The sequence below is a fragment of the Rhipicephalus sanguineus genome, chromosome 2 (genome assembly GCF_013339695.2).
Source record: "Rhipicephalus sanguineus isolate Rsan-2018 chromosome 2, BIME_Rsan_1.4, whole genome shotgun sequence".
NCBI classification, from domain to species: Eukaryota; Metazoa; Arthropoda; class Arachnida; order Ixodida; family Ixodidae; genus Rhipicephalus; species Rhipicephalus sanguineus.
The window spans coordinates 40,938,158-40,952,685 of NC_051177.1; the positions used below are offsets into that span (position 1 = coordinate 40,938,158).

The 14,528-nt window shown below is 46.4% G+C and overlaps 1 protein-coding gene across 1 annotated transcript; it reads left to right on the forward strand.

The window, feature by feature from the left end:
* Window positions 1-822: 822 nt before the first annotated feature.
* Window positions 823-13,995, forward strand: LOC119381550 (inverted formin-2). Its single transcript, XM_037649325.2, has 12 exons — window positions 823-1,094; window positions 2,708-2,976; window positions 3,558-3,984; window positions 4,349-4,657; window positions 5,113-5,273; window positions 5,804-5,968; window positions 6,984-7,241; window positions 8,579-8,757; window positions 9,448-9,568; window positions 10,499-10,663; window positions 11,310-11,391; window positions 13,886-13,995. Exons 1-12 carry the CDS (start codon window positions 893-895, stop codon window positions 13,993-13,995), a joined length of 2,448 nt encoding a protein of 815 aa, XP_037505253.2. The 5' UTR covers window positions 823-892.
* Window positions 13,996-14,528: the final 533 nt, after the last annotated feature.

Here is a 14,528-nt window from a genome sequence, read left to right on the forward strand (position 1 = left end):
TGTGTGTGTGTGTGTGTGTGTGTGTGTGTGTGTGTGTGTGTGTGTGTGTGTGTGTGCGTACGTGTGTGTGTGTGTGTGTGCGTGTGTGTGTGTGCTTGCGTGTGTGTGTGTGTGTGTGTGTGTGTGTGTGTGTGTGCGTGTGTGTGTGCGTGTGTGTGTGTGTGTGTGTGTGTGTGTGTGTGTGTGTGTGTGTGTGTGTGTGTGTGTGTGTGTGTGTGTGTGTGTGTGTGTGTGTGTGTGTGTGTGTGTGTGTGTGTGCAGCAGGCCCGTAGCCAGGAATTTTTTCGGGGGGGGGGGAGGGGGGGCTAGACCCAACCCCCTGGCTACAGGCCTGGTGTGCAGTGTCATTTGTCCATCACAACAAACAGCAATTAGGGCTACAGCCGCTCGTGCAAGTGACATCTAGTTCAGAACGATGACGATGATGATAACGAGTTACATTTATGGCACGCGACATTTAGTTGACGACGACGACGAGAAGGATGATGCTGATGCTGATTGTGATCAGTTATATTTATCAGGCATACTCGTCAACTCCGGACTCGAAGAACAGCTATGTGCAGTCCAACAGGCCCACGACGCAGCAGGGAGACTTTGTCTTTCTGTTCCGGTGTGGGAGAGGCCCGCAACGGGCTAGAGCGCGTTCCGAGGGACCATAATAAACTTTATCCATCCATTCATACTCGCCAGAGCTCGTGTCATGAATAGTTTGGGACGACGTTTATATATTCCCGCGAACACACATATTCAATGCCCGCGAGGCGGCGCCAGTGGCGGGGAAAGAAGATGAAGAGGGCCTCCGGCCCGTGCCACGTGGTGTAGGAATATCATTGTTATCGTTCCTGAACTCCGGCTGCGTGGTCGGTGGCAGGGACCCCAATGTACGGACGCCATGCTCCCGGATGATGCTGTGCCCCGGCCGTCGTCGCGTCGGGGCGTCCGCCGCGGCGGGCGAACCTCCGCAGCCGCGTCACCGTACCTGTGCCAGACACGCATGCCCCGCCTTTCGTGCAGGTATATGACAAGCCGCAGTCCGTCGCCTTCCTCGTGCTCCTGCGAAATTTCGAGAAGCTCGACCCCGATGACACAGCTAGGTGAGTAAACTGCACGATGCGCGCGATGTCTCAGTGGTCTATTGGGAAAATGTGGGCACGCTAGACTTGTTTGTACGAGACATGCAGTGCACGTTAAATAGTAGTAGCACACTGCGCATTTGACAGTACTTTTAGGTTGTTGACAACGTTGCTTCCGAAAAGTGCAGAGTAAGCTTCCGCAAAAGCGTCGTAGGCAGTTCATGCAAGGAACTTGTCGGATTTTGATGCTGTGAAATACGCGATACAAGTATACAGCACTACAATAACTCATTTTAGTGTAGAGCTAGTGGATTTCGCTTCAAACTTTTACCACTTGCACGTTGTTGGAAATGTAGGAAACATTATAGGTATTAAATCAATATTTTAGTTATTTAGGTCACAGAACTTAATGTCGTCTCTAAAATACAGCACGTTCATCCAAATCGATCCGGCGAGTGCCTCATAAAATAATTTTACTATTACACGTGTTTGAAAAGGGACCTAAAAGTGAACCTCGCTTCCTCAGTTGTTTTTAATAGCTTAATATTTGTACGTCCTACAACATAGGGAATACGACGTTAGTCAACAATCAAAGGCTAAATTCGGCTAAGTAAACCCGAGAAGGTCATTGGTTGAGCATGAAGATCACAAAACGCCTGTATAGCTGTCAGCCTGTCTTTTCGCACAATGCCATCAGTGGCGCCTCGTTCCGGTGAAAGGGCATGCCAGGGGCAAATGCAGCACACGGGGCTAACGTCCAATGGTGCACTCAAGTATGCATAAAATGTGAACAGAAACCATTTGACTCGTAAAAAGAAAAGTGGTAGACAGGAAGATCAAGCAGAGTGTTTTAAGGGGCTTGTTGGTTACTTCTGATGACTAATTGCTAAATGCGCAAGTTGCGAAAGAGGATACTACAGAAGAAACGACACAGAAAGATTGATCACTGATCGAGCGCCGAAAGATCGACTCAGACACCAAAAGATGGCACTCATTCAATCTTTCTGTGCGTCTCCTTTGATGAGGTGCCCGTTACCCGATTTGCGCACTTTCAATCAAACAGCACAATGTAATGATTCGATTGATATTGACTGAAGGCGACACTTACGTCAGAACAGCGTTTAGGTTACATTAGCAATCATTTAGTCGTCTGTCTTCGAAATTAGCCAGCACTAAAACCAATATATTATTTACTCTGTCAGACTAGACTAAGTGAGCCCTCTGTCCTTGCATTCGGGGTGGGTTCATAATCTTTGTCAGGAATCGAACATCGTAACTCCTTACTGAATACCGGCGGAAAGGCCAAGTAATGTTAAACTCCTCCTGCTCGAGGGCAGGAATCAACTGAAGCGTACCTTCCTTACGTACAAGCAGAGCTATACATAGTTGCGAAACGCTTCACGAACAGCAGCTCGGGCAATCGGCCATTATAATTGGTAGCAGAATTGTAGAGAAAAAGAAAACAAGCAGATGAACATTGGAAGGCGTACTTAGAAGTCTCCGCTGATGTCGCCATGATTTATATGCTGTCCTACCAAAATCGATGTTAGCGCACTAAGCATAGCGCAGCGCGTACGCGACTTGTGTGGGAGGCGCGGTCGCTGAGAGAGCGCGCCGTGCGTGGCCGTGGGCAGCTGGCCGCAGCCCTCGCCATCGCAGCCACCTTGCCTGGGAACTGTTGGAGCGGCTGTCGCAGCAGCTGAGCTCGGGACCCGTGCAGCCTCTGTACAACGCGATGGGACCCAAGCTGACGCCGCCGCCTCCAGTGCTGGCAGCTATGGAGAAGCTGGACAACGGCTACAGCCGCCACCGCGGTGGAAGCGAAGGCGACACCGAGGTCTTCGCCGACCGCTCCCCGCCGCCGCCTAAGAACAGGCTCAACATATTCAAATTATTCACTCAGGTACCCAAAGGCACTCTCGGCTTGCTTCGCTTTGCTTTTGCCTTGCTTGTGTCTTGTTTTGCCTTGATTCACCTTGCTGCCCTTTTCTTGCTTTGCCTGTGGTGCCATGACCAGTTCCAGTGGAAACATCGAAAAATGCGTCTTCGATATGAGCCTTACAATCGATCTGTGCATGCTTCAGCTTCTATTTATGTCTGTATTATGCCGGAGCAGTTAAAAGAGTAGTTCACAGGACTAATTACATACGAGCGCTGCAACATGGTTTTACGAGAGAGGAAAGGAAGTGGAGGATCTGTTATGCCTTTCTCTTTAGAGAAGACAATATACGTGCTGGCTTGCATGTGTCAATTCGCATATCCCGCGCATCCACGTGCCAGCACATCTCTCCCTGGCCGCACTGAAGAAGTATGAATCAGCAGTCCCGAAAAAGTCCTGTGAGCTACGCGTCTTTAGATTGGTCTTCCCATACACATTTCCGCAATATGGTGCATGCATAGCATCCGGAAGGCATAGGATGGGCGCTTAGGTGACGCTGCTGGACGCTCTGCTTACGCGTGCGCATTTCGTGTTCCTCTTTAAAGGGTTGGAAGAAGAGCCCAACACGTGGCGACACGGACGCACACGCGTCTGGTCTGTCGCGGTCCACGTCGTATCGGTCCAAATCTAGTCAGGCGCGGAGGTCTTCCCAGACGTCGCCCGTACTACGGCAGAACCAGGAGGTGATCGGCGTCAAGCGGTTTCCTAACTCGACGCGTGTCACAAGGCGTAGCGTCGAGGCTTCGCCCCCGCGCTCCCCTCCGCAGCGCTCGTCCCCGCGCTCGACGCAGCTAACGCGCTCCTCGGTGCTTCGCTCGTCAACCGATGGCCAGCAGCCGGCTGTCGCGGCCGCGTGCAAGACGTCGCCGGAGATACGGCGTCGCCAGGACGTAAAGGACACCGGGCACCCACCTGTGCCTCCGGCTCCCAGTGAACCGCAGGGGCTAAAGGGAGTTCAATCTGCCAATGGAGGTAAGGCGACGTGCATGTCATATGTCATCGCTATCTGAGTGACGGGAACTGCTTCGGCAACAGAGAAGGGATCCGCATTACTCGTCAGAGCTTCGCTGTTCACCACTGCAGCACAAAAAACATCAAAGAAAAATCTCAAATATGATTTAGCTTGTCACGCTAGTGCAGGAGGACGCAATTAGTATTATCTAGAATGTCACGCAAGAGTGTTTGCATCTTACAAAAACACCTCGCAAAAGTGCTTTCATCGCCCACCATCAGGCGCAATAACTTACGGCGAGTAAATTTTCGCTATTCGTATTATTGTTAAGTTCGCGCACACCCCTTTAGCGTAAGTGATCCTGTATTTCCATTCTCTCCATAGCACCAGCTCCTGCAAATCCCACTGGACCATCTAGTTCACCGCCTCCCCCGCCACCACCACCTCCTCCTCCACCACCTCCGCCGCCGCCGCCACCCCCACCACCTCCGCCGCTCCCACCTTCTTCACAGCCAGGTATGCAGAGCCCGCACGGTGATGGCCTGGCGACCAAAATCACGCCGTCCAAGGCGGCGCAACCGAAAGCAGCGCCACGTGGACCGGTCTCTCCTGGGCCTTTCCACACGCTGCCTAAACCGCAGCAGAAGATGAAGACACTTAACTGGACTAAGGTGCCGGATACCCTTGTCTGTGGTGAGCATTAAACCAGGCAAGCTCCTTCCGTAGACCTTTGCGCCAGCTCACTCTACCGCTCTTCCTCCCCCGCCCGCCACTTCCTTTCTCGAAGCTACACTGAAACTGAGAAGTTACTCAAGCCTTCAAAAAAATGGCTCGTAGCATAGCGCAACAGGAAACAGGCACACAAAAAACGACGAAGGGATACAAGGGTGACAGTAGTTGAAAATGAGCACTTGAGTTAGTTTGTCGTTTCTTATTTTGTCCTTGGTTCCTGTTGCGCTATGTTACAAGCTATTCCGTGAAGGAAAACCAACAGACCGCATTGTTATTCTAGTAGGCTCAAGAGTTAAGTGCAGGAATGGTCGCGCAGGTCGTATTTAAACTTCGTTAACTTCTTTTGCTCCTATAGAGTACTTATTTCACGACGCAGATGTGTACGCGTAATAGTAAAACAGTTCTGCTTGTTTCAGGTGGCAAGAGTATCTGGAGCGACGTCACCAAGGAAGCCCAGGAAGAGAACGTTGAACGAAAGCTGAACTTCAAACAGGTTGAAGAGCTCTTCTGTCAAAAGACGGCAACCACAGTGCAACCGAAGGTGTCACCGGAAAAGAAGAAACGGGAGCCAGCATTCGTAAGCTAGCGTGCACAATTTCTAGAATTTAGACCCTCAGTTCTAAACTTGTGTATTACCCTGTTGCTGTGTGCTTAACGCTCTCTTTACATGTATGGTATCTAACCTGAAGGCAGTCTATATGCTTCCCTATTAAATATCTACTAAACAATACTTACAGTGACACAGAATTAGATTTCTTTACGTGAAAAGGCACTGTCGCACTGCATGAAACACACATTGATCGAAGGGTGAACCAATACATTTCTATGGCCGTGTGGTGATGACGGCATTAGTACACAACTACTATAGTGTCGCAGAAAGCTTAGTTCATCTCACAGTAAATTCCTAACGGAAAAAACAAGAGCGTAAACATCTGTGCATTTCATCATGAGCGCACAAAACGGGATTGCGAATTTGACAGGACAGTGGGTGACGAATGAGATGCATGTCATTAAAAATATTAAGGGTGGAAGTTTGATGTCGGTATTTTATTACAGCAACATCCCTGTTTTGCCAACAATTGATAAAGTTATGATTTCTGCACGCAGCTTAGCCTCTTGGACGGAAAGAGGAGCCTCAATGTCTGCATCTTCCTCAAGCAGTTCAAGTCCGGGCCTGAACAAATCGTCTCCATGATTCGATCTTGCAAGTCTAAGGAAATCGGCGCGGAACGCTTGCGGATGTTACAGAAGATACTGCCAGAGCCGGGTGAGGTACGTCAACCTCTGCGTCTACAATTCTGCACACGAATATAGTCGCCCTTCTTTTTCAATTCGACTCCGGCTTACCCAATTTCTCGACTAATTTGATCCGCTACCGGCGCGCCTGAGTAATTATTTTACTTATATTGATCCTGAAATCAGCTCTCAATGATCAATAGAAATTTACACGTTCGGGCGAACACACCTTGCCCTAATAATGGCCGAAATGTGACCTCAATGGCTATAGCATTGTTCTTTTCGGCGTTAGGAAACAGAAAGCCCATGGAAGACCCGTTATTTTCCGCCGAGCACTGCCGTTCTTGGCCTGCCCTGGGAATGTTTAAACGCGGCAACGGCAACTTACGAACAAGTACTCGACACGCGTAGAACGGTAGAAAAGATGCGGCGTTTTCTCGTCTTTGGTAATTAGCCAACAACATCAACTTGTCAGGTGTTCTCGACGTTATTGGGAATCGCATGCACTGTAGGGTAAATTTATCGGCGTAGGCTACCATATCGTTTCTACACGTAATAGAGTCGTTCTAACGTGGGAGAGACCATACATTGTATCCTGTAATCAATTCATTTTACATTGAATATACATTACATTGTATCTTATAAAGGATCGCAATTAACTTCAACTTCATTTGATCACTTAAAAAGTCCTTACAGGCCTCGTAAGAGGCATTAGTTCAGGGGAGAACGACAATATTAAATGATCACGCAAAAGGAATACGAAATATACAGGTTGAAATGGAAAATGCATACACATGACTTCGTGAAGGCATTAGAAGATTACATAACGATAATTGTAGAGGCAACACGATTACTCGAGTAGGAACAAAAAGAGCACCCGTGTTGCATGAATCCTTTTTCATCCGTCGTATTTCTCGCGCTCTCTCCAAGTTCTTTACGAAGAAAGCAATATCGGCCTAGAGCCCATACGCAGTCTAAGACGTTAAGAGTTTGCCAGGGTCGGCAAAAAAAGAAACTATTACAGTTGTGGAAGGTCTTGATATTTTTCCAGTTGAGCATGCTGAGGTCGTACACTGGCGATCGGAGCAAGCTGGGCCAGGCGGAGCAGTTCTTCCTGATGCTGGGCGACCTGCGGCTGCATGCACTCTACGTGGACGGCATGCTACAGATGGAAGAGTTTAGGCCAAGCGTGGATGTGCTGAAGCCACAGCTGGACAACTACATTGGCGTATGCCAGGAGATACTCACCAACCGCAGCCTCAAGGAGTTCCTCAAGCTCATTCTCATCACCGGAAACTTCATCAACTCGGTGAAGAAGCAACAACATGCTTATATGTTAGGCTGCAATGTCTCATGACAGTGTATCTTTCATTGTTTGCAGTTTCATAGTATGTGATGCGCCTTTGAGTCACTTGCCTTCTTAATTTCATTACTTGGAGCTGTCAGAGTGAATGACTGTGCCCACTATTCCTCCCCTCATGCCTCATTAAGGAGCGTTGGCTGTGTGGTTACGCTTAGCGACCCGAGCAGTGCGGCTGTGGAATACTTGTCTATAGCTGGCAGAGTGACTGTTACCAAGCCATCGCAGGAAGCTTGCCGTCGGTGCCTCACACTCGTACATTTCTCACTCGTACGTTGGATAAGTAGCGGAGTTCAGAATAACATGGATGCCATGTAGTTACAAAATCTGCAAGTGGCAGTACTCGTAATACTAACATTTAGCATAAGCATACGAGGTGAGCGCCCGCACGCATTTTCATCTGCTCTTTCCACGGTTTGGCTGGTGAGGACATTGGCGGGTAGTGTGCCTTATCTTTGCGGTAATCTGCAGAACTTGCCAAGTATGCGAGCCGAGATGGATTATGGCCTCTTGTGCTCCTTTTTTCCGCTCGTCTCTAGTTGGATAGCACGCTAACTCAAAGTTTTTCGAAACAAGCTGAAGCTAGAGAAGACGTGATGCGTTTGTTCACCTGTGATGACGCTGGTAGTCACACCGGCATCGTGACGCAGTGTTCGCGGTCAACGACTGTTACCTGTTTTCGCCTGTGCGCACTTGCCACAGTGCTTGCTCATTTAATTGACAAGCGAAAAGTTACTGCATCTTGTAGGGACACTTAAACTACGAACCTTACCTCGTGTAGTTGCCTGATACGTCGATATCGCGCTTTTTGAGAGAAAACTGCTTTTGTATTTCATACCGTTTTTTTTTTCTCAGGTTGCATGCTTTTGGCTGCGACACTGAAGTCTGTCTAGCTTCATTATTCATGATACCAAGTTATCGTGTTTTATTTTGACACGACTCTAACGCAACCATAGTGCAATTCATAAAACATGAATTCGCGATATACTTCAACATCATCGAGGTATGAAGGAAACATTCTGACTGCCATATCTCAAGTTGCATTTAACTGCGTTGATTTGAATGCCGTTTGTGACGCGGCGGTCATAGATATTCTGCTAATTAATCACTATTTTATCAAACCTTCGTGACGGACTGAAACCCATACTTCAGCCTATACTATCGAAGCCTGGATGAGACTGTTAGATAAGGCAGGTTCTCAATTGATGTATAATGCTTTATCACGATTGCGAGATGGTTGTCCTGTTTGCATGTGAATTTCAGGCTTATCAATCTCTCACTTGTAGGGCAGTTATGCGGGCAACGCATTTGGTTTCCGGCTGAATACGCTTCCGAAGCTGCTCGAGACACGCTCGAACAAGCCACGCATGACACTTCTTCATTTCCTCGTCGAAATCGCGGAAAACGAACAGGCACAGACGCTGTCCTTCACCAAGGATCTACGACATCTCACCCAGTGCTCCAGGTACACCAGTGCACACCTGATGGTTACTATGGTCGTTAAGAGAAATCAAATTTTCGTTGCGTGAACAAACGAGCCGGGCGCTTTGAATAGAATTGAGTGACTGATCATTTATATAAGATGTAAGAATCTGAGCACATCAAAACAAGGCGAGCTTAACAAAATATTTTAATTTATGTACGTACTTATTTAAAGCTTTGCCTATGTTTCTGCCAATATTCAACCGCAATGTCTTTTTCTAGAACTGCCTGCTTTTAATCGCCTGACGAATTTAATGAATTGTCAGCGCTAGCACATGCAATGTATATATGTTCAGACCACGATCATGCACATTTTCCCATCAGAGAAAATAAGAACTGATCTGTCACGTCATTGTCATCTCACTCGCTACAGGTCGATATCGGGGATATTGGAGGGGGGGGGGGGGGGGGCAAAACACATGTAAACTTGAAAATGACCCCCCGCCCCCGCCCAAAAAAAAGGCACATTGCGGAAAATGAAACAAAGACTTATCAGTGAGAACGCTTGTATTAAGGCACAGATATTCTATACTTTCTTCTTCTCTCAGCTCTTACTGTATTTTCTGAAAGATTATTCGTGGGAAAGAATACTGTGAACTTCATTAAAACGTATAGTTAAGAATATCGCGACAAACGACCCGAGTTCATCGGTTCTATCGTTTGTCCCTTACAGGCTGTCCCTGGATGGCATGCGGGCAGAATTGAAGCAGTTGTCTACCGGTATTGAAAAGCTCGAGAGGCATCTTCCTCAAGGCGATGATGAGTTCAAGCAACACTTTGGCGGCTTTGTCACCGTAAGTAGTCTACTTTGAACGTAGCGTTGGGCAGAAATAGTTCTCGCTTTGGATTCAACTCGAGTGGAAAGGAAACGTCTTTAAGAAAACTGACCAACTCCCGCTTTTTGCGACCTCAAGAGCGTGTCCGAGACGTGCAGAGAGTATCTTAAGCTCCAGATAGGCATGCTTTGTACTTTGGAACTAAGCATTCCCATTCTACAGCAGACAGACTCCTCTTTGAAATTATACAGTCGAACCCAGATATATCGAATCTGAAGGGGAACACAAAAAAGTTCTATATATAGTTAATTTGACATATAAAATATTTTGTATATCAAAAATATTTCAAGGGGATTTTACAACTTCGATATACACGATAAGCCGTTATATGCGGGTTCTATACATGCGGGTCCGACTATATTACACTACTTAACCTCCTGCATTCATCGAAACCATTTTACACCCAACAATTTCCCAATTGCATCAGTCCTCCTTTTCCTCCGTTACCGTCTTCGAAATTTTTCCTTCATCAGGCTTCCATGTCAGTTCACGCCCGCCACGGTGGTCTAGTGGTTATGGCACTCGACTGCTGGCCCGGAGGTCACGAGATCAAATCCCGGCCGCGGCGGCCGCATTTTAGATGGAGGAGAAAATGCTTGAGGACCGTGTACTTCGATTTAGGTGCACGTTAAAGAAAACCAGGTGGTCGAAATTTCCGGAGCCCTCAATACGGCGTCCCTCATAATCGTATCGTGGTTTTGGGATGTTCGATCTCAGTTATATTATTATACCTCTGTTAGTGTATCACTGGCTAGGTATTCTTCTGCTTAAGCGACGCGTTCATTTCTGCTTTTCCAATTTTCTCCTCACAAATATACTCATGTAATACCCGCTATGGGTAAATCAAGCTGCTACAAAGTCATATATCTATGATTACCCTACTTGCAGACGGCCAAGGCACAGCTGAGTGAACTGTCTTCGAGCTTCGACAAAATTGGAGAGCTCTCGCGAAGGCTTGCTGAGCACTTCTGCGAGGAGGAGAGTCGCTTCTCCGTCGAAGAGTGCCTGCACATATTCAACAACTTCTGCGAAAAGGTGAAGCTGGCCAAAAAGGTGAGCCATAGTGACATGGAACAATGTGTGAGAGTCTCTAGCCCGGGTCAGATTAACGGTATGGGGTCGTTCAGAGTGCATGCCATATATACACGGCGCAGTAGTGCAGTATGGCGAGTCATGCAACATCCTTCATACCTTTCCTCTTTTATTATGTGTAAATTTTCACAAATCAGACCGAAAATGTTGCCCTTTGTAGAGACTGAAACTTAGCTGCAGTTACCTTAAATATTGCACCTACGTTGAGTAGCTTTTCGAAGGGACTTTTTTTTCATGGTGCATTTGATCTGTTTGTTTTGTGCAACTTTGTGAAACACTATATAAAGAAACTGCAGACGTTATCTGTATGTACGAATACTGTGTTCAGACGAATTGATGCCTTTAGCGGGCGGATTAGAACTGCTGTTTGAAAGTTTTTTTCTGCTGACATGAAAACAGACTACAATTATGTGAGTGCTTTTGAAACATCGAAGAGTATTTGATTGGTTACAAAAATTTTTGTGAAAAAATTGTTCTTCGTTTCAGTGCAGGTTTTATAAAATTTTTGAAAACGTATCACTGCTTCCATTTTCATATTTCATCCGGAGGAATGGCTACTGGACAAAGCTAACTTTCTGGATTTTGCGACGTCTCTTCCGTGCCGCAGGAGAATGAAGAGCGAAGGCTGCTGGAAGAGCGAGCCGAGAAGCTCAAGATCACACGGATGAGCACGGAACAGAGCAAGCCAAGTATGTTCCCGCGTCAAGCATTCTACTCACGAGAGCTGTTCGTGGGGCAAGTTGGTGATCCATAATGTTATTAACAGCGCAAAAAAAGGACGAAGGACCATCAAGGCGATGGACGGGACACTCACGCACTTATCGCCAAGTTTCGCGATTTCTGCAGCCTCAATTATTTCCCGCGTTAATTTTCCTTGATGGAAAAAGAAGTTCGGTACACGCCCCGTGCGCATGACCACCGCAAGTGATGTGGGCTGATAACACTGTTTTGTGTTTTTTTTTTTTGCAAATAAGTGCTTTGCAATCTTTTTTTTTTTTGTCCACGTGCCGTTTCCTTATATTCTGTCTCGTTTCAGAAATAAAACTTCAGTTGTAAGTCAGCGCTTGTCTGTGATTCTTCCTGGTCCTTCGTCCTTTTTTGCGCTGTTAATAACATTCTACTCACATCTCACGCATGCAGTAGGGGGGGGGGGGTCAGTCCTGGCAAGAATATTGCGTTTTACTGGTCGAATTAGATTAGAATGGGCAAGGTTAGTGAGGACGCCCCCTCTCCTCCCCTTAATCATTTAAGTGAGGTGCCTAGTCTACCCCACCTTTACTCGGTCGAGACGCAGGTTTTTCACTAAATGGCGGCCGAGGAACCCTGATGTTGCACTTCAAGAACTCTTTACTTCCCACTGTAGCCCCCGGAAAGTCAGGGACCAATGGCAGGTCGCTGCGAGAAGCATGTCATCGCTCGAATTACGAAAATTCGAAAATTTCGAATAACAAATAGAATAGTGTTCTATTCGATTCGGTGTTCGAATCGAGTAGTGCGTATTCGAAATACCGAATATTTTTCGAATAATCAACGACGAAACATGCTTGAAGTAACGAGACGTTGGAGCAGTGAGGGGTAGCTTTTCTCGTTTTCGTCGTCGAATTGCCCAGATGCGTGCAGCCCACGTACTTACGGGACTATCGACGCTAGACTGATCACAGGATGAAGGCGTTTTTGCTTAAAACTCCGGTGTCGCCGAAACGACACTGTCATCAATCCACTATCTGATGTTAACTCACGGAAATTGCTTAGTGTCTATGTATCAGTTTCAGTTAAAAGGTGTTTTAAAAGTACCATCTTGAATACTGTAGTCACTTCTGTATTTCAGCCTGCAGTTACAAAATATTTCGAAGGCTCTTGTTGCTGCTGTGTACGAGTTTGCTCAGTTTAAATAAATGTACTTTTTGTCGGTTAAGAGTAATCGTGATGTTCCTTGATTAAAGCTTGTGAATATTTCTTTCAAATACGATGTTATAGAATTCTTAGGCTGTTTTGAAAATTGTTACCTTACCAGTCTAAGGCTGTTTTAAAAATGATTGCCTTACTACTCGAAAACTATTTTGAGCAGTATTCGGTTTGTATTCGTATTCGATTCGGTGTCATCACTATTCGATTCGATTCGATTCTGAAATTCACTGTTCGCGCACCCCTACATTCTGCATGTTACGTGCTAACAGAAGTTATACAAGCAAGGAACAAGACATTGATGCAACTATAGGCATTGATAGCTTGCACGTGAAGTCATGGGCGCATAACATGGCTACAACATGGCGGCTTAGGTGACGTCAATGCAGTATAATCACGATTTACTTGCTCCATTGTGATAACGACGTCGCTGGAACGTTATTGGGTCTCTGTGCGGGAATAACAAAGGAACCAGCATGCGATGTACTGATAATACTAACGTGACATCACAAAGTTTGCGTCCCACCATGCTGTTGCTCCCACGTGGCTGTTTCAGTGATGCCAGTGCAAGTGTATTGCGAGTTAAGCGTGATTTGCTTTAGCTGCTAGGAGCTGTAAAAGAATCAGAGAGCGCAGTATTAGGCAGAAATTCCCAAACGGACACTAAACAGAAAAATATGAATTCATTCGCATTAATGAACTACCAAAAGCACCACTCTTGCTGCAACGAGACGCTTTATAAGCAAAAAAATAACGGGCCGAAGGTGACGCTGTCTTGAAGTTTCTGCCCCAACTCGTCGTGGCGTCGTAAGTGAGCCTGCAATGATTTTTTCTAGGTGAAAACGAATTGAATTGAATTTGTTATAAGAAAGCCAGGGACTTAACATGGTAGTTTTTTTTCGTTATTATTTTCAATGGTGTCAAAATGCGAAAAAAAAAAGTTGGCATCCATGACGTCACTCAAACTCAGCTGCTGCGATTTCAGTGCGGAATTCCAAAACGAAACTTTTTTCCTATATTTTCTTTAGAATATTGAGCCTCTGATCGCAATATTAATGACAATAGAGTTCTCAGCAAAGTAACTTCTTATAAAGTGATTTATTGTTTCACACTTTATTGTCCTTTTAGGCGAGTAGAATCTCCTGCGTAGTTGGATTAGGCCTGACCAGCAACGACGTATTCAAAGGTTTTTCGTAAAGTATGCATGTGTAACCGGTAACTTAGAAAATTGCAGTGTTCCTACAACGTGACGCATTTTTTTTTATTTTATTTTCACAGGACACGCAAAGAAGCCGACTTCCTCCTTCGTAGAAGAGGACTGCCTCGTCGACCGCCTTCTCGCCGAAATCCGACAGGGCAGTTTCAAGCTACGCAAGACGCCCGCCTAACAACGCGCGCACGACGGCGGGCACAGCAGACTCAAAATTTTATTTATTTATGTTTCGCTCCGTGTTTTTATGCAAATAAACCTAATTCGTCTATCTTAAGATTTACCTGGCTCTTTACTGCCGGATTCATCTATACGGAAGTTGCCAATCGTAGATGCTTCTGCCCTTTGTCCTGACTTCCCTTTGTTCGTGTTCTTGTGCTAAACATCTTCACCCATAAACAGCTGAAGTTTACCGGTCAATCGCAACTATATAGGCGACAAAAATAAACTAGGTATTGGGGATAATGTGAAACGTGATTTTGTAACCGTAATTGTTGGTGAGCGAGGGCTCTTATCACATTCGTCGCTTCTAAACGTAGCGATAATAAACTTGTCCTCACCTGGTGCATTTCGTCTCCATCTAAATGCGACCACCGCGACCGGGATCGAACTCGTGACCTCCGGGTCAGCAGCCGAGCACCGTAGCCACTGTACCACCGAGGCGGACGAAAAATATACTGAAAAGGTGCGGCAAATGTGTTGGGTATATTT